Here is a 21,731-nt window from a genome sequence, read left to right as displayed (position 1 = left end):
TCTTTTTTATTACAAGTAGGCCCAGTAAAATACTATATCTTAATAAATATCTTGATAATCAGTCAAGGACTTGTTCATGCTTCTTGATGTACAAAGTTAACACTTAAGAAAGTACTGTTTTTACACAGAGAATAGACTTGTGGTTGCCAAGTGGGGTGGGGGAGGGATGGAGTGGGAGTTTGGGGTTAGCAGATGCAAACTGGTATCTTTAGAATGGATAAACAACAAGGTCCTGCTGTATAGCACAGGGAACTATATTCAATATCCTGTGATAAACCATAATGGAAAAGAATATAAAAAAGAATGTATGTACATGTATAACTGAATCACTTTGCTGTACAGCAGAAATTAACACAACATTGTAATCAACTATACTTCATTTAAAAAAATGTACTGATGTTTTTGATATCCATTTTCTGAGAATGAGTATGTTTATTTGGCCAGGAATGACTTTGATTTTATGTTCTGTTTAGAAAATTATTAAAGCTAAATGGCTGCAAATCAAAACAAAATAGTGATAGACATTGGTAACACCTCTTAGAAGATCTGTCACTGTTGAGCTATTGGTCCTTACCGTCTGCTTCTTGACTCCCACAGAGAGATTCAGGAAGTTTTCTCTGGAGATCTGCCCAGATTGCATACCCAGTCACATTGCCGTTGCCCTGGCAGCCACCCTCGGGTTCCTCGTTTGGAACAGCGATACTGTGTTCCTAATGATGCAGAAGACACAACCAATAATAGGGTGTTACGGCTGAATCCTGAAGCCCATCCTCTTTCTTTTGTCAATGATAACAATATTGGTACTTCGTGGCTTTCCCGTGTGTTTACAAACATGACCCAGCTTAATCAAGGAGTGACTATTTCAATAGATTTGGAAAATGGACAGTATCAGGTAATTTGAAACGGTGGGATGTGTGTTAGTTTCCAGCGGTGGCTTCAACAAATGACCACAGGTTGAATGGCTTTACACAACAGAAATTTCTTATAGTTCTGAATATCAGTAGTATGAAATCAAGGTGTTGACAGGGCCGTGCTCCCTCTGAAGACCCTGGGGAACCATCCTTCTTTGCCTTTTCCAGGTTCTGGTGGCTCCTGGCATTACTTGGTTCATGGCAGCATAACTCCAATCTCTACTTCCTTTTTTCATGGCCTTCTTCCTTGTTTCTGGGTGTATGTCAATTCTTTCTCTTTCTTCTCTCATGAGGACCATCCTACACCCAGGATTATCTCCCCTTTTGAGACCCTTAACTTAATTACATCTGCAAAGATCCTATTTTCAAATAAGGTCACATTCACAAGTACCAGGAGTTCGTACTTGAACACATCTATTTGGGGACACATTTTAACTATGAAGTGAAAACTGAATTAGGCAATTGACCATTACCTTACTAAAGTAGTGTATTATAATGTATGAAATAAAAATGTTTCAAAGAAGGTATGTAGGACCTAATATTTTAGAGAAAAATTAGAGATTTGTGTCAAAATTATATGAAATATTGAAACATCTTTTCAATATTAAGTAGCACAAATTAATAAAAACTGAGGTCCTTATTTTAAATTACTACTTAAGAAGAAATATATAACAATTATTTCATATAAGTAATGTTCTTTTTTCATCTTTATAACAAACTTAATATTAATTTCCACCTTAATTTATAAAATTCTTGAGAAGAGGGACATATCTGCAATTATAGAATATGTGGCCTTTACTATATGGCTATGAAATTTCTGGATATCTAATAAATATTTGGTAATTATCATTATAAGGAAGTTATTATATTTGAATCTAACAACTCCATGATTTATACTGATGGGTCAAACTTAAAACTTCGGTGACAATAATTAACATCCATTTTCAGGTGTTTTACATCATCATTCAGTTCTCTAGTCCACAACCAACAGCAATAAGGATTCAAAGGAAGAAAGACAACAGCCTAGACTGGGAGGATTGGCAGTATTTTGCTAGAAATTGCAGCACTTTCGGAATGAAAAACAATGGAGAATTGGAAAATTCTGATTCTGTCAACTGTCTTCAGCTTCCCAAGTATGAATATTTTTAAATGATTGTCTTTGAATGTATTTAGGAGTTAATTTTAAGACACTAATGAGCAGTAGTAACCTACATGTAAGCTAACCAGGTTGGTAGAGACTTCCTTCTACCACCAACTTTCTTAAGGCAGATTTTTCTAGGACTCCTCCCTAAATTGAGTTTTAAACAATGTTTAAAATTCTTGTAAAACTTTAGAGTATCTCTTGCTTGCAGTCTCACTTGTGCTTTAAAATTTATTTTCAGATTGTCTACCAAGTTATCTATATTAATAGGAGTTTTATTATGTCCTCAAGGAAATGTTTTACTATATTTTTCTGTAATGCTCTTATATTGTTTGTATGTGAAATATATGGAAAATGTTTGTTCTCCCAGCATGAAGAATTTAAGCTATTATTAATACTGTGTTGTGATTTTTGTTTTGTCAAAAACATGGATATCTTATGATTTCAAATTTCATCAACAGTTTTACTCCATATTCCCGTGGTAATGTCACCTTTAGCGTCCTAACACCTGGACCAAATCATCGTCCTGGATACAATAATTTCTATAATACCCCAGCTCTTCAAGAGTTTGTAAAGGCCACACAAGTACGACTTCATTTCCATGGACAGTACCATACAACTGAGACTTCTGTCAGCCCCAGACACAGATACTACGGGGTCAATGAAATCACCATCACTGGAAGGTAGTGTTCATCACCAAGGTTTCGAGTGTGATTTTCATTATGAATATTGTTTCTAATTAGACTTTTGTCATACTTATTTTAAAATACATTAACTAAAATTTCAGAGCAAGCCAGATTCTAATCTTCATGTACTGAATTGGTTTCATACTCTTAAGATTTTGTGGGGAGATTTGTATGCAAGTCTTTGCTGTACATAATATCACATTGTTATATATTGTTATATAAATATAAATGATATTATGTGTACATAATATCACATTGTTATCACAATGTTATCACATTGTTTATCACATTGTTATAAATCAATTTTCAAAAGCTGTTTGGTTTAGAAGTTATGATACTATGAATCCAACTTAGAAAATATTTACCAAATATTTTGCTTAGTTTGTTCTGGAATATAATTTTCAAGTATTCTTGAAATCAAAGAGCAGGAGCTAGATTTAGAGTTACAACTATAATACCAGCTAGTTTATAAGTGTTGGGCTTGGTCTCCCTGAGTCCACAATTCACAGTTTTATGAGGAATATCTGTTTTCCTTTAAAGGAAAAGCCTCATATACTCTAAGTAATTTATAGATATCTGATCTAATTGAGAACAAATTTAAACAAATGAATACCTGGAGAACTAGGAGGCAGCATACTCCCTAGCATGGAAATAGTGCATATATAGACAATTAAAATTGGTTTGTACTAGAAGAATGATATATCTTGTGAATAAAGAACATCTTTCAAAACAGATCAGAATATCAACATGTAAGCGTTATTTGTTAAGTCATAGCACAATGAAAAAATAATACTATTAAATTTTCACCATCTAATTTTGGGGAAAAAATTGGAATTTGTTAACTTTATTTTCCAGTTTATTCTGAACTGTATAGTCTTAACTGTGTTGTCAGTAGTTGCAGTAAATGCCTTTTCTTGGCAGGTTTGTCACGTGGTTAACATAGGTGTAAACAACCCAAGATGGGCTTGAAAATTTCCTTCATGGTCAATGTGGTTTGGATATTAATGACGATCCTTCCTGTACTTAAGTTAATTTAAAACTGTTATGAATATACACATGATTAAAGAGAAACTAATTTTTGTGTTGATTAACACATTTGTCTCCCTTGTTGGATTCACATAGTGGATATATATATATATATATATATATATATATATGTAGGTCTTTAAATATATTCACGATTGAGCTGGTGTTTCTAAGGAGTTGTCTGACGCTCATGTTCACAGGTGTCAGTGCCGTGGTCATGCTGATAAGTGTGACACGAAAAGCCAGCCCTATAGATGCCTCTGCTCTCGGGAAAGTTTCACTGAAGGACTTCATGTGAGTTCTCTGTTTATGCATGGGAATCTCAAAAAAGAGGGGTTGGGTTGTTGAATATAAATTCCTTAAACTTGATTTGGTCTAATTTCTGGGTATGAATAAAAGGAAATTATAAAAAAAATAAAAAATAAAATAAAAAATAAATAAAAGGAATAAAAGGAAATATGAACTTAAAATGTTAATTATTTCAGAAAATTTTTTCATAGAGAAAAATTAAAGCCATCAATAAATTTGAAAATTTCATTTAAAAATACTCTAAGAGGGAAATAACAACTAATACTAAACCCAGAGATTTTCCTTTTCCTTTCTTTTCTCATCTTTGTTTCATCAGCATTCTCATGTTTATCATATTTTATAAAACAATTTTTAAGGTATCTGAATAGATGGCACTAAAAGAAAAAGGGGCACATTACTACACCTAAAGGGTAAATTTGTGCAAAGGTACATAGAGAGATCTTTATGTACTTGCATCAATCTAGTTTAATTCATTACTGATAACAGGAATTTTAAGTAGTTAATTTGAAAATCTACAGTAAAATTACTTAGAAATTACATTATTTTAGCTTGTCTACGATCATCAGGGTACGTTTCATAGTTGACGTGGAAATTTAGCTACATCATTAAGAATAAGAGGTAAATGAAAAAAATTTGAGAGAGGTTTGTTAGAAATATTCAGCATAAACATCAGTAACAGCTCATATGAAAGAGGGTTACAGCAGCAGTAACAATCATACCAAAAATAAAGAGTATGGAGTCTTCAGTAAATGGTGTTTGAAGCAATTGGCTGCCAATTTGTAAGAAAATAAAGTTTGAGGCCTACCTCATGGCATGTACAAAAATCTAGGCGCTTAAAGAATTAAGTGTAAAAATAACTAAATTTATTAAAATAACGATTAGAACAGTATTTCTAAATCTCAGGTGGGGGGGTCTATATAAGTGTAGCATATGAAATACACAAGAACCAAGCATATCAGGAGTCATGAAAAAATATTGACATATTTTTTCATATAAATATTTTAAATTCTTTATAGTGTAAGGACTAAAATAACTATAGTGTAATGATAAGTGATGGGGCTGATAGAAGATATTTACATCGTATTAACAGATAAAGATTTGAGAGCCCTCTGAAAAGGCAAAGCACACTGTTCTTCTACAACTGCTGCTTACACTTCTGACCCCAGATGCATGGGGTTTTTCTACACAAAGCAATTCACTTCTCTGTGGACATCAACTGGGTGTCCTACAATTTAATTCAATTCTGACACTAACTGGAAGTATCACAGACCCCCATGGGTTTAGAGGTCAGTCCCACCAGAGGAGCTCTCACTTTAGATGCCAGCTGCAAGTAGTGGGTCCCCAGGTTAACTACAACTTCGGTCTGACTTAGCTGCAAATTGGGAGTTCCCCAACCCCCTTTTTGGTTTGATAATTTACTAGAATGGCTCCCAAAACTCAAGTAAATACTTTACTTATTAGACGACCATTTATTATAAAAGGATGCAACTCAGGAACAGCCCAGATGGAAGGGATGCATAGGGAAGGTAAGGAGGAAGGGGCGCAGAGCTTCCGTGTCCTCTCTGACCATGCCACCCTCCCAGCACCTCAATGTGTTTATCAATCTGTGGGCTCTCTGAACCTCTTCAGCCAGAGTTCTTATGGAAGCTTCCTTATGCATGATTGATTAAATCACTGGCCATTGGTGATTGAACTTGACCTCTAGGCCCTCTCCCTCCCTGGAGATCCAGAGATGGGGCTGAAAGTTCCGACCCTCTAACCCTGGCAACCAGCCTCTGTTCTTAGGGTGTTTCCAAAAATCACCTCATTAAAATAAACTCAGGTGGGGTTGAAAGGGACTTGTTATGAGTAAAAAAAGATGCTCTTTTACCTTTTTTGTTCTGGAGCTATTTTAGGAACTGGGGACAGAAACCAAATATTATAACAAGATATGTCCCTATCATTCTTATCAGTTAGGAAATTACAAGAGTTTTAGGAGCTGTGTGCCAGAGCCCAAAAACATAATATATTTTATTATGTCACAAACCCTAATACACAAAAACACTTTAAGAATAATTAGAAAAATTATAATAATAAGGAGCAAATATGTTAACAAGTAGTTTACAAAGAAGAACTGACAATTTTCAACAAACATATGAAAGTTTACCCAACCTCAGTTTTAATTAGAAAATTGCAAATTATAATAAAATATTGTCTTTAACCTATCAAATTAGCAAAAAGTTTCAAAACTGGTAACGTTTAGGTTTGTGAGAATGTGAACTTTTTATATATCATTGACGGAACTACCAATTGGTACAAAAATTTTGGAGGGTAATTTGGCCATATGTATATTAAAGTAAAGTTGTAAATACAACGAGTTACACTATGTAGTTGTCATTCTAAAAAGCAATTCTGCATTGACAAGAGTATGGAATGGTTGTATCTGTATCTGTGGTTACATAAATATGGGATTATAGGTTAGTGTATTTTAGCTTTTAAAATAATAGCACTGTCTCTGGACTCCTGTATGACTTGTGAGCTTCCTTGCCTCCTAGATCTTTCCCTGACTTGTTTCGTTAGTCACTTCACTTCTCTGTGTAGTTTGTTTTAGAATTTCATGGAATATCTTATTCTTTTAAGACCATCTGTAAAGGATTTGGCAAACTCCATTTCTGTCATCTGAGATTCTTAATCTAATTTGTTTTTGACTACAACATTAGTGCATATAGTTCAATGGCAAGAATATTATCTAAAATGCAGGCTTCCTCTGGCACATTTAGGATGTAATGCTGATCTTCAGTTTCAACTCATGGTCTTTGATTTGGTTACAGCCACCTTTCTTTCTATGTGCTCAAACCAAAACTTGCATGTTCTAATTCAGAGGCCCCTTTCAACTTTTTCTCCAGATCATTGCTTTATACTGCTGATATTTTTATTTATACGTTTAGTCTTCCCCATTAGTTGATAATCCCTCTGAAAAAAGGAATCTTCTACAGTGTTTGGATATCTAACACTGGAGGCCTTGAGTTTGATTTGATTAGTATATCATGAAAACAAATCTTTTGCAAAAGCATTGATTTTAATGTTTCATTGTATGGCTTATCATGTTGTCGCAGAAAGGAAATTAATTGGATTAACTTGATTGACTCACTCTTTATTCAGCCATAATTGTGTGTTTAAATTTTGGGGATTTTGATTTGTTCTTGATTTTAAAGTGACATTTATTTGGTTTTTCTTAGTGTCTTCTTTTAATCCTTTAAGATAGACACTTCTTTCCTGGCAGTCAGCGATTTCTTTCATTAACCTCACCCTTCCTCTCCAAACCTATTAATTACCTAACTAAAAAATGCTCTGGGATGAATTGAATAGGGCACTTTGATCTGAATCTGTCTAGTAAATGCAAACTGAGGACTGGCTAATACATTCATTTGATATGTTGTTATCTGAGCTTCTCTTGCTTTATTTTGACTAGTTAGTTCCTCTCCTCCGCCCTCACCCCCATCTCTCTTCCTCTCCATGCCTCATTCCATTTTTTCCTTTTTCTCTCTCTTTAACTGCTCCTGGTTAAATGATGTTTTATGATTCTTGCATGATTTCATGCTTCCCCTTAAAAATAGAGCCATTAAATGTATCACAGCTTATGATTGGTTTCAGAAGTCAAGTTGGGATTTTCAGACTTGGTCTCAGGTGGTGACTGTTGGATTATGAACTAGTGAAATAATTAACTATAATTTAGGTTGAGAATATGTTTTAATGCTTCTTGTTTCGACACTAAGTGCCTTTTGAAAACAAAAGTTTCAAAGTTGACTTTTCTGTTATTTTCCTCCTGTCATATTTTGATAATTCGTGAATGTAGCCATAAATAAAAAGCAGCAAATACCATTCACTTACCAAAGTTTGGCAAATGCAGCTGAAGGGAAAAAATAAATAGACTGTTAAGTTGAATGATTTCTCAGTCTTATGATATTTTCAACCGTGTGTTGAAAATAAAAAATGATTTTATAATGCATTCATAGCACGAGCTTCTCTTTTGTTATCATTCTAGATATTTTAATACATGTGGGACTTAGGTATCTGAAGAAGTTGTCTTAAAATAATTTGAAAATATATTTATTCAAATGCTTTTCACGTTGTTCCACTTTTTAAAATAATAAGTTTTGGTATATAAGCCATTCATATCCTATTGGAACCAATGTTCTTTTTAAAGATCTGGACATAACCCAAAAAGAATGTCTTCAATTTCACAGTATTATGCTAGCCATTAATAATATTACTCAATAAACAGGGCTTTTGTGAATTATATTACAGCCATTTGGTAAACAGATGAAAACGTAAGATTTGAGAAGATGCCAGTTCTGGGCAATTGTCAGTCCTATGAGAAAGTGTTTTTAGCAGAAGTGAAAATGAATGAAGTCGGGGGAAAGGAATGGAATGGTGAATTCAGAAGCAGGTTCATATGTGGAGCCATTCTAGAGAATTTTCTGTATGAAACATTCTTTAGTTGTTTATAAAGTTGATGTTAGGAGCTGGTGGTCCTCAGGTGGGAACAGTGTTTAAATAGTTTTTTCTTTATTTTCCAACAAAAGTTTTCACTTTTCTTTCTTTCTTTTTTTTTTTTTTGGTTACACCTCTGAGTTCTCTTAATTAGAAAGTAGTCCAATACTATGCCCGTGTTCCCCATGGCAACAGTTGGCTAACTCAGGGTAGCAATTACCATCTTCAGAGCATTATCACTGTTCAGTTGCTGCTAAATTTACTACTGTCCTTAGCTTTATATCTAGGTGACCTCATTCATGTTAACTACCTGTCTTCAGACACTTTTAAACTTCTGAACCCTAAAAAACAAAACTCACTAATATTGAGACTTACACTAGTAGCCAGAATACATGATTATTTATTTTGGGTATAGCTGGATTGGCAGTCTATTAATTAATTAATACATGATTATTTATTTTGGGTATAGCTGGATTGGCAGTCTATGCCAATCTATAGCTGGATTGGCAGTCTATTAGCTCCTATTTATTTTGTGCATTCATAAAATTATAAAACTAACAAATAACCAAAAACAACTCAAGAAAATCTATTACCAAAAACACCACTGATTCTAAGATGAACTTAAAGGCACACTTAACTTTTTCTTAAACGTTTTGTGAAACCTAAAGCATTTATCTTCGGGAGGCTGACTGACTCTGCTCAGTGCTGTTGGACTGGGAACTGACATATTTTGGTATGGTATTGGCAATTTTAAGGCTTTGACTTTAATGTATTATGTATGCAATAAATTAGAATGGCATATTTCATTAATAGAGAATAATTTTTTTTTTTTTTTTTTTTTTGGTGGTACGTGGGCCTCTCACTGCTGTGGCCTCTCCCGTTGCGGAGCACAGGCTCCGGACGCGCAGGCCCAGCGGCCATGGCTCACGAGCCCAGCCGCTCCGCGGCACGTGGGATCCTCCCGGACCGGGGCACGAACCCGCGTCCCCTGCATCGGCAGGCGGACTCCCAACCACTGCGCCACCAGGGAAGCCCTAGAGAATAATTTTTGCGTACTGCTACATTTCTTCCCTCCAAATGACTGAAGCAGTGAGTAATTAATTTACTGATCCATTTTAGGATTAATCTATGGAAAAACAAATCCCAACAGACTGGATGCTATTCAAAAACTTTTGAGCAGAGTTGAATGTTTTAAAGTAGATTTCAGGATTACATGGCATTGAACTTGCATGGATCATATGATTGTTGATACTGTTTTAAAATGAGCAATTTTATTTTATTTGGATAATTATTTTCATTTATGTACTTTTAACTTCAATAATTTTTTGAGATAATTGTAAATTCATATACTAGTGTAAGAAATAATACAAAGAGATTTCTTGTCCCCTTTACCAAATATGACTCATGGGAACATCTTGCAGAACTACTGTTTTTCCTTTTTAAATCAACTTTCTTGAAGTATAATTTGCGTGCAATAGAGTATACCCATTTAAAAATGTATAGTTTGGGGCTTCCCTGGTGGCGCAGCAGTTGAGAGTCCACCTGCCGATGCAGGGGACACGGGTTCGTGCCCTGATCCGGGAAGATCCCACATGCCGCGGAGCGGCTGGGCCCGTGAGCCATGGCCGCTGAGCCTGCGCGTCCGGAGCCTGTGCTCTGCAATGGGAGAGGCCACAGCAGTGAGATGCCCGCGTACCGCAAAAAAAAAAAAAAAAAAAAAAAAAATGTATAGTTTGATGAGTTTTGGCAAATGTATCCCCTCATGTAATAACCACCATGATCAAGATATAGAATGTTTTCCTCTCCCCACTCTTTTGTGTTCCTTCGTAGTCAATGTCTCCTCCCAAACCTCAATCCCAGGAAACCACCAATCTGTTCAATGTCACTGTAGGTTAATTTTGCCTGTTCTAAAATTTCATATCATGGAGTTATTCAATATGTGTTATTTTGGTACATAGGCTTTGTCGACCTGAAAAATGCACAACGTGAGAGTTGTGAGTTAAGTTTTATTTGAGGCAAAATGAGGACTGCAGCCCGGGAGACAGCATCCCAGATAGCTCTGAGAAACTGCTCCAAAGAGGTAGGCAGGTAGGTCAGTATATATGTGATTTTGGTGAAGGGGGAGTACATGCAGTCGAGCACATATTGTTTTGCAGAAGGTCTCTGCTAGTCACGAGGAGCAGACATCACCATGAAGGATTTTAGTGCTTTTCTAGATATGAGGAGATACAAGAATTGGGCTCATAAAATTGGCTCCTGAAAATATCTATCTGAAGACCTGTTCTACCCATTTTTCCCAGAGCACAGAGTGCCTCATTGCTGCTCTCCACCTGAACTCCTTTCAGGGGGGTGTTGAAAGTCAGCAGCTGCAGCAGCACATAATTTAATCCTTGTGGAGGTAGATGGCCAGTGCCCATGGCAAGGGCCAATTTGACATTGACAGCTTCTACATCCCATCCCCACAACTCCTTTGTACTTTATAGGTATAGATCATTTCCTAACTAGTCGTATTATTAGCTTTATTGTAATAAAGTACCTCTGGTCCACCTGCTCAGGAAGTCCATTATAACTATCAAAAAATATGTGTTAAGATCATGGCAGAATACAACCTAGGAATTGGAAGCTTGTGTATGGAACTAACTAGTCTGTGTCAACTAACATGGTGGCATAGCTACAATATAGGTCTTACTTCTTTTCTCCTCCTGTCTGGCACTTTCTTTACCTGGTCTAAGAGTTCAAGTATTGATAGACTCTAGCTTTAAGAAAAGTGTTATCCATTGAAACTTGCATCCTTAGAATTTTTCATTTTCTTTTAATAGCTGCATGCACCTTTCAAGGGCTCTGGGCCAAGAATGATGCGCTGACCACTGCCTCTGCCAAGCACGCGCACTTTGTTGGCTACTTAACTAGTCTTTCATCATCGTGTGACATCATTGTCTGCAGGGGTGGTCAAGCATTCACAGAGCAATTTATTAGGAACCATGAATACTTCCTTTATTCTGTGGTTCTGATTTGTGACCCTTTGATAACATTAATCATGGATTTTATGAATTTTAACTAAAATCACACCATCAGTATGCATTTTTTGTTAGTATTATAAATAGCAGAGCCAGCTTAAAGCATTTTATATAATAAACTTTCCTACCATTCAGTAATTTGAATGGTGCCAGCGTCACACTCTACATTGCTTTTTATGTAAATGAATATTTCCTGTTATTTGAGAGAGTGTATTCCTTTAGAGCACTGAAGTCCAGAAGTATGAGTCATCATGACTAACTTGTGTCATATTTTTATTACACATCAAGCTTTATGACTTATTATGTTTTCTTTTTGCTCACAGAAATTTTTTACTGTAAATGTATTTCATTTTATACGATAGTTTTGTAACACTAATGAATTAATTCATTTTCATGTAACTAGCATTCTGGCAGTTAGTATTATAGAATCTCCATTAGAGGTACATTTAGTGAGTCAAGGTCAAGAATTTCATTTCCTATCTGACACGTGGATGATATTATTAATCTTTGAAAAACACTTATACTTGTTTCCCCGAGATAGGTATATACATAAATGTCTTTAAAATGCAAGTTTAAAACGTGAAAAAGAGGTTAGGATCAAGGGGATAGATTGAGACAGCTTTATAGAAGAAGTAAATAGAGATGATGAACATATACAAATGAAAAAAAATATGATATTTAAGGGGATAAGGGTAAATAATTGTCCAAAGCTGAGGAATGGCATGATTCTTCTGAATCCTAAGTAGACTATGAAAAAAAATACATAGGTAAGATATAATGCATCTGATGATCATCAAAGACCAAGAGTGGATACTAAAAAGTAACCAGAGAAAAAGATAAATTATTTATAGATCTGAATTTATAAGAAACTGTGACATTGGATATCTCAATCCACAATAGAAGCCAGAAGACAGTGGAATAGTGCAATAACCTCTGAATTCCAAAGAGAAAGTAACCAACAAACCTAGAATTGTATTTGTAGCTAAACTATCAATTAACAACAAGGGAGAAAAAATACATTTTTGTCTAACAAAAATTTATCAACTTTACCACCAGTAGATTCACTAAAAGAATTTTTAAAGGCTATACTTCATAAAGAAATATAATGATTTCAGAAAAAAAAGGCCTGATGTGCAAGAAGGAATTATAAGCAAGTGAACCAGTAAATATATATAAGCTGTATTAAATAATAATATTGTTTAATAATGATATATTTAATAATAAATGTAAACTCTATTAATAATAGCATTATAGATGGTGGAGTGTATGAAATAGCAAGATACTCCTAAAATGGACATTAAAATACAATTAAGGGAAAGGAAAATATTCGACTCCAGCCCCCTCTAGTCATCCTGCTGTGTCTAAGGGGTCAGACTGAGGGACTGTTACACACTCATTAAAAGCCTGAGACCTAATTATAGGGCTGTTGAACACTTCTCCACACCCCACACCTTAGACCACATCACTAAAGGCCTATTTTTATGGAGTTCCTTTAATCCAGTACATAATGTACAGTTTCAAAAAAAAATTAAAAGGCACACTAAAAGACCAAAAGTACGGTTTAAAGAGACAGAGCAAACTTCAGATCCAGATTCAGATATAGTAGAAATGTTGGAATTATCAGATTGGGAAGTTAAAACAACTATAATTAATATGCTACAGGTTCTAATGGGAAAATGATATAATATACAAGAAGAGATGGGTAATGTAAGCAGAAAGATGGAAATTCTAAAAAAAAAAAAGAAATGCTAGAGATCAAAGACACTATAACGGGAATGAAGGATGTCTTTGATGGATTCATTAGTAGACTGGACACGGCTGAAGAAAGAATCTCTGAACTTGAGAATATGTCAATAGAAACTTCCAAAACTGAATAGCAAAGAGAAAAATTATTTTTAAAGAAGAAGAATATCTAAGAACTGTGGGACAATTACAAAAGATATAATATATGCATAATGGAAATACTAGAAAGAGAAGAAAGAAATGGAAAAGAAGAAGCAATAATGACTGAGAATTTCCCAAATGAATGTCAGACACCAAACCACTAATCCCAAAAGCCCGAGAACACCAAGCAAAATAAATTCCAAAAATTTACACCCAGGTATATCATATTCAAACCACAGGAAATCAAAGATAAAGAAAAAATCTGAAAAGAAACCAGAAAAAAAAAAAAACACCTAACCTATAGAGGAATAAAGATAAGAATTACTTCTGACGTCTCAGAAACCACGCACACAAGGAAAATTAAATATTTCAAGTGTTGAGAGACACAACCCACCAACCTAGAATTCTGTAACTTGCAAAATTATCCTTCGAAAGTGAAGGAGAAGTGAAAACTTTCTCAAACAAAATTGAGGGAATTTGTTGTCAGTAGACTTGTTTGCAAGAAATTCTTCAGAGAGTTCTTCAGAGAACAAAGAAGTTCTTCAGAGAGAAGGAGAATGATATAGATCAGAAGCTTGGATCTACATAAAGAAAGGAAGTGACTTAGAGATGAAATAAGTGAAGATAAAATAAAACATTTGTTTTTCTTATTTTAATTGATCTAAAAGATAAAAATTTGTTCGAAATAATTGCAAGATATGTTGGGTTGGCCAAAAAGTTCGTTCGGATTTTTCAGTAAGATGGAAACCCTGGATGAACTTTTTGGCCAACTCCATACTTGATGATCATAGCTTATGTATTAGTGAATCTAGTGGCAACAGTGATACAAGGGGCAGAAGAGAGGATTCAGGGGTGCTTTGTTTTGTTAAAATACTTATTCTACCCGTGAAGCAGTGTAGTGTTATTTGAAAGTGGACTTATATTAGTTGTAAATTATTGTAAATTAGTTGAAAATGCATATTACAAACTCTAGGACATCCACTTTTTTAAAAAGTAAAAAAAAAAAAGAAAAGGATAATATGCTGAGAAAAGAGAGCAAATGGAATCACATCAAATGTACAGTTAAAACAACAAAAGGCAGAAAGAGTGGAAGACAAAAATAGAATCAAAGAATGAGGGCAATGAATAGAAAAGAGTAACAGATACAGTAGGCATTGCTCCAAATATGTCAGTAATTACTTTAAACATCAATGGCCTAAACATCAATTAAAAGAGTTTGTCAGAGAGGATCAAAAACATGACACAACTATACATTGTCTACAAGAAACCCACATTAAATATAAAGACACATATAGATTAAAAGTAAAGAAATGGAGAAAGATATATCATGTTAACACTAATCAAACGAACACTAGAGTAAATACTGAAATATTAATTTCAGACAGAGCACAGTTAAGAGTAAGGAAAATTATTAGCGATAAGATGGGGTATTACATAGTCGTAAAAGGGTCAAATCTACAAGGAGACATAACAATCATTAATGTGCTTGTGCCTAACAACAGAGCATCAAAGTACACAAGGCAGAAACTGATAGAAGAGGAAGTACAAATGGATGAAGTCACTGTCATAGTTAGTCTTCAGCACCCCTCTCTCAGAAATGGGCAGATCCAGTAGGCAGAAAATCTGTAAGGGCACAGTTGAATGCAACAACACTTTCAATCAACTGGATATATAATTGAACACCTGTAGATTACTTTGTCCAACAATTGCAGAATATGCATTCTTCTCAAGCTCACTTGGAACATTCACTAGATTAACCACATTCTGGGCCATAAAACGCACCTGAACAAACTTAAAAGAAATCATACAATGTGTGCTCTCAGACCACTTGGTTCCAACTGTGGGAGGATATTTTATAAGTGTATATAGGAGTACATATTTTGGTGGATCAGATGAATAGGAATATCCAAAGCAAAACCTACCAAATGATGTGTATGGTGGAAACATTATTGAAAAATATTTAAAAGACCTAAATTATTGGAGAACCACACCATGCTCATGTAGAGGAAGATTTAATATAACAGATGTCAATTCTCCCCAATCATAGTATAAATTGAGTTTAATTCTAATCAAAATATTACAACAGATTTTTTTTCTGTGACTTGACAAACTTATTCTAACGTAAAGATGATTAGAGGAGTGAAAACAGTGGAAATAAATTTGGGGAAGATAGTGACAGGGTCTTGCCCTTCGCAATAATCTCTTATTATGAAGATAAATAACATTTTTCCCTTGGACTTTTGGGCACATGAAGCACAAACTAACAAAGGAAGAAATTGGTAAACGTGACTATGTTAAAATTAGAAACTTCTAATCATCAAAAGCTACCTTTTTAAGAAAAGAAAGAAAAACTACAGACTAGCAGATGATATTGGCAACACAATGCATATAACAAAGGGAACTTTTAAATCATACAAACTAATTGAAAAACTTACCAAAATAACGAATGGGTAATTCACAGAAGAGGCCAGAAGTGGAAACTTAACTGGTCAATGTACATATGAAAACATCTGAACCTTTACTGGTTATTGATAAAGTAACCAAAACTATGAGATAATGGTTTATACCCATGAGGTTGGTAAAGATGAAAAAATCTGAAAGTTTCAGATGCTGACAAAGATGTGAATTACGTACTGAGCACTGATACGCCACTGATGGGAAGGTGCCACCACTGTGGAAAAACAGTTTGCAAATATTTAAATGAAATACAGCAGTGGATATGAATGAATATAGGTATTGTGTCAACATTAGACTTCTCAAACAATGGAGTGCAAAAAGCTTGTTTTAGAATAATACATACAGCATACCATTTATGTAAAATTAAAACCATGTAGAACAATACTATGTTACAAGTAATACAAAAATATAAAGTATAAGTATCAAGAAATACTTGTGAATGAATATTACTAATTTCAGATGTTATTGGTAGGGTGGAATGTATACGGCATTTTATTTTCATCAGGTGGTGAATAAGGAACACAATTATTTGCTGTTTTTATAAATTTTGCATGTCTTAAATATCTCAACATAATTTTCCTAAAATATAATAATTTGATTTATTAATCTATTAGGAACATATTATCTACGTTAAGTATTCATCCTATCAGTAAAGACAGTGGAGGTGATGCTACTCTCTTCAGCATGGAATAACCATTACAAAATTAATGATTACTGTGTACCCTTATTGTTCTAAAGTGAAGCTTCATCATTTGCTCTCTTCATTTAACAAATATTTATGAAATGCCTTCTATATGTAGAGCCTTATGCTAGAGTACAACCATAAAATCTTGATTATAGGTGCAAGTATTTGAAAATACTGACGGACTTTCATTTATGAAATTCAAAAAAGATTCCCTGGAAGACACTAATTACTATAATAAATGGAGATGACTTTAATACAAACAAGTGATTCAGGCTGACAATTTGTCAACAAATATTGTTGACATTTTAAATCTTAAAAGGAAAAATTAAATGCAACTATACTAATAAAAGGATTTTTAATTTACTAATGTAGTACTCATGTCTAGCACTAGATAAAATTTGGAATGTAAGTTGGCTTTATATCCAAATAGTAACTCAAATGTATTTTTATGTCTACTCATTAAACTAAACGACAGAGATAATGGATCATGCTTCTTAATATATGAATCCATATTTTGTATTATGTATATTATTTGGAACAGTTGCATGTAAAGAACATTTGTAATATAATCCATTTCTTTTTCATTAAGTTTCTTTTCAAAATATGCAGTTTATACTATACAAATGTGTTCTTTACTCCAGGCCATATTTTCTGGCCCACAAATAGGGTTAAATTATTATCTTACACAGTAGAATTGCTTTGGCTTGGCCACTACCCACAAACTTGAGCAAATCTTAAAGTCCTCCTTCTGGACTCTTGGGGGAACATGTTGTATCTTCACATGTGTCTTTTTAGTGCACTGAACAAGTCACACAATAAAAAGAAAGGGGGGAAAAAAAGAACAGAAAGCTCAAGGGAAAAATCAAAAATCAAATATCAAACACCATCAGTATTCAAAATTAATGAATAAAACTCTGGAGCCCATCATCCAGGTGCTTCTGCTTCATTCAAGGACTAGCCGTAGTTAGATGGTCTGTATTCACAAATCACATGGTAAAAAACCCTGTGCTTAAAAGTACATAGGCTATCAGTTATATTTATACAGAGACGATGTGTAGAACTGAATCAGTTGTCTGAATAATTCTGCCTACAGTCTACTTTTGCAAGTGTAGATTTTGTTTCACACATTATTAAAATTTGTTTTATTGGATGATTTTCTAATCATTGCACAGTGCCTGTAGAGGTACAGACAACGCATTGCATGAATTAGAAAGTTTCTAAAAGTAGCCACCACATATTAATAGTTGAATTGCCAGACAGGCTTTGTATATTAAGTATTCACAATCATTGTATTGCCACCAATGTCTGATCAGTATTGTCGAATAGTATTAGTAGTTATTTAATTGATGCTATTAATTTTAGCACCTACAAAGCAGGTAAGTACAATTTTTCTGTGGGCACTTTAATTATATGAGAATTTCTAACTAGGGGAAAGATAATTACTGAGAAAGGAATATATCATTGAAGGCTAAATACATGAACATTTCTGTCTTCTCAATGGTGAAGCATGGTAATTGTTTTAAATTTGCTAATTAAGATTACATAGTAATCCACAGGTAAAATTCTGCAGGTAAAATATTGCATTTACCTTTAAACCTTTTATGTTACTATTTAATTAAATACTGCACGTACTAAGGTACCATCCTGCAGCATGTTATAAATGTAAGCAGTCTGTTAGGTCATTCCTCCATACATTCATGCATTTATCAAACATATATTGATCACTTATTGTGTGCAAAGCATTCAGCCATTTTCTGTCTAGATTCTCTCCAGAGTTGGAAGTTTTATCTATGCTTCCACACCCACCCCACCCAATCTATCATGATGATAAATTAACAAGTTTGTGTAACAATACCTTTATGATTGGAATGTTAGAGATACCTAGAGAAACTTCTATTGGAAAAAATAGTTACATGAGTACATTGAAGTTTTTATGTTTATAAAGATGATTTCTCTATGTAGTAGACAAAAGAAATTACACGAAATGGCATCATTTGAATTACAACTACCACTACATTCGAAGGAAAGAGGAAGCTTGAATAGGGCCTGAGGACAATTATTATTATTAGAGATTTAAGACAAAATTTCAGATGAGGAGAAAGGAGCAATTTACAGACCTTCCAAAGATCTCTAATTCATTTAGGCCATTTGGGAATAGTGTAACAAATAACCTCTTTTAGCTCAGTAAGTAGTACTGTACTGACTAAAAAGTGAGCAGTTTATAATCTCTCACTTTGAAACAGATTGCCTTGTTTCCCTTCCCATAGAGGCAGGGGCTGCCTACATACCTCTGAATTTTCCAGCCAGGAGTGGGGTGACTCCTAGTTTGGGTTTCCTGGGCTCTGCCATCCAGTTTAGACACTGAACAGAAGGAGGTAAGAATGGACATCTAGCCATAGTGAATGCACTGAACACCTCCCTCCCTCAGAGGTCATTTTCTATCCCTGGAGACAGTCTAGCATGGTGATTAGGAGCAAGGGCTATCTATCTACCTATGTGTGTATGTACATATGTATCTATCATTTGTGTATCTAAATTGAATACCTCCTATGTGTTAGGGCTTCCTCTAGGCCCTGGAAATATAGTAATGAATAAAAACCAACAAACTTTTCTGCCCTTAGAAATTTTTACATTCTAGTTTATACTAGTTGACATTCTACTGGATGATTTTAGAAATTTATTCAATTTCTTTCCTATTCCTCAGCTTTCTCAGTTGTAAAACGGAGGTAATAACAGCTACTACTTCATAGGTTGTTGGAGAGATTTAGTCATCAAATATATATGAAGCACTTAGGCCTGACACCATAAGCCTTAGCTATTCTTAGTACGTGGGAAGCATTGCCTAGATAAAGACATCTGTGGGCATTTTACTGTTGAGGGTAGGAAGGGAAATAATTTTGTCTCACTTCGGTTTTTTTTGCTAGAGCCAGGAATGAAAGAAATGAATTCACTGATAGAAATGAGCTTTCATTGCATCAACCGTTCATTGATTTATTCACTCATTCATACATTCATTTGTTCATTCCCTCACCCAGTAAGCATTTATTGAGCAGTTACAAAGTTCCAGCCATTATGCTGGGATTCATTAGATCAATAAAATCTGGTTCCTGCTTAAGGAAGCTCAGAATCTAACGAGGACAACAGAGAAGTAAAGTACTATTATAATATTCTGTGATAATTGCAGTGATTTTAAAAGTATAGACAAAATGCTATTTTCTCTATGCATGCTTAAGGAGATAAGTCAGTACCCATAGTTCTTCTTGGCACCTCTAAAATTTTAGCCTGTATGGTATGCACTAGACTTTAAAAAAAGGATTATTTCATTTATTTACCAGAATTGCGGAATTAACTACTCTTTGTAAATTTTCCAGATGTGATCTTTTAAAATGAACATTAAAAGAAGTTTTAATCTGTTTTTTGAAATCATTCAAGAACAAATTGTTCACTTCCTCGTTTTCTTAACCTGTGACTGTTAAAGACAAGTTGTTTTTGATGACTCATGGTCATCATTATGAACTTGAGCTTTCAAAGGGCATTGAGTCTGTTGGACGGTTGAGTCTGTTGAACTCTTCTGTTAGTAACTTGTGGGACGACCCCATCCACCCCCCATCTTCCCTTGGCCCTTATGTATTTTTGGCTAAGAGGACATTTTCTTCTTCCTTCCTTCAAAGACACATAATGAGCATTTAAGATTGCTGGATAAGTGACTGAAGGAATGTGTTGCTGCTATAGTTACATTTTTGAACATGGGACTATTTGTATGTTTGTACTTTTTCTGTAAATTTGGATCAGATTTGAAATATTGGCAATAGTAGATCAAAATTGAGACTGATGGGAGTAGCGTTGATAAAAGTGCTTTTGGACCTGTGGATAATCTTTGAAAGACTGTCTTTGCTAGTCTGTAATAGTAACAAAAGAACACTATTCCAGTTTAATGGTCCAGAAGATAGAACTGTCATTGTGTAATATTAATACATAACGTAGTGAAATAAATGTCATCAGTGTCTTGTATATTCAATGATTATTCTGTGATTTGTCTACCTGAACATGTCAAAGTATTTGGCTGCAACTTAGGGGAGTCGATTAGTAGCCTTTAAGATGCTATCAGAATGAAAGCAATGAAATGAATCAGTTGATAAAGGTCCTCACCCTGATATAACCAGTGTCTAACCTTATAATTTGAACAACCAGGGACATATCAGGGGGAATCCAGTTGGTACAGAAGAAACTGAAACATAATCCAAAGTGACAAATGATCAACTGGAGATTGGGTGAACGTTAGGTAGAAAAACATTTGGTTCAGAACCAGAATATAAGATATACCACTATTTCTAGATTTTAAATGAAACTTTAAAAGTCATTAACGGAAAAGATAGAAATAATTGTGAGAATTCAAACATTTACTCGTCATGCCCTTAATTATTATTTCTTCCATTTTGTCACGATATTCTTTGTATTATCGTAAAGGAGTTGTGAGAAACAGAATTATAAGATGAAAAATGTAACAATTTTATGAAATGTTGTAACCAAAAAATAGACTACAGAGTATTCCTTCTCTGTTATCTGTCTTTGTAAACCACATAAAATGATAAAAACACAGCTTCATCCTTAATATCAGAGGCCAAAATGTGTGTCAAGGTGCCATAGTTGTGTATGTTTTAAATCAAACTTTAAAACAGAAATTTATGCTGTCATTTCTCAAAATCCTTGCTTCTATATGTTAATCTCATCATTCTGAAAATTTTCTATCGTTTAAAAATCATATTCTGTTTACTGGTAATTCATGTACTCTTTCAGCCTACATTATACTCAAAAAGAGAGTTATTTCCTCTGTAGTATCTTATTGATCTGTGTGTAATTTAAAATAAGAACATTTTAATTTTCTTAGCAAAATGGTACATGCAAATGATGCAAATAATGTATAATTTTCTTGTAATCATCCGTGCAGTTGCATTTTATTTGAACACAATTTTTAATACATTAGTAATAAACGCACACTGTGGAAAGAAATGTTATAAAAAGCAAGTCATCTGTAACCCTACCGCCCCTAGACAGCCTTGGCAAATAGTTTACATCCTTTCAGATATTTTATTATTGATATTCTACTAAAGAAATCTGTGTCATCTATCTCTGTCTTCTTAA

The 21,731-nt window shown here is 34.2% G+C and overlaps 1 protein-coding gene across 1 annotated transcript in view; it reads left to right on the top strand.

Annotated features, from left to right (window-relative positions):
- Positions 1 to 21,731, top strand: part of USH2A (usherin) — a gene marked incomplete at both ends in the record, with an annotated part of 783,425 nt that overhangs the window by 91,395 nt on the left and 670,299 nt on the right. Inside the window, 4 exons of the mRNA XM_082834448.1 lie at positions 598 to 892; positions 1,860 to 2,044; positions 2,514 to 2,735; positions 3,965 to 4,058. Coding sequence (XP_082690574.1) covers positions 598 to 892; positions 1,860 to 2,044; positions 2,514 to 2,735; positions 3,965 to 4,058 — 796 coding nt within the window. The remainder of the gene's footprint in view (positions 1 to 597; positions 893 to 1,859; positions 2,045 to 2,513; positions 2,736 to 3,964; positions 4,059 to 21,731) is intronic.

The sequence above is a fragment of the Leucopleurus acutus genome (genome assembly GCF_964270905.1).
Source record: "Leucopleurus acutus genome assembly, chromosome: 2".
Lineage (NCBI taxonomy): Eukaryota > Metazoa > Chordata > Mammalia > Artiodactyla > Delphinidae > Leucopleurus > Leucopleurus acutus.
Note: the sequence above shows the minus strand (reverse complement) of the source record. Positions and strands in the feature narration are given on the sequence as shown.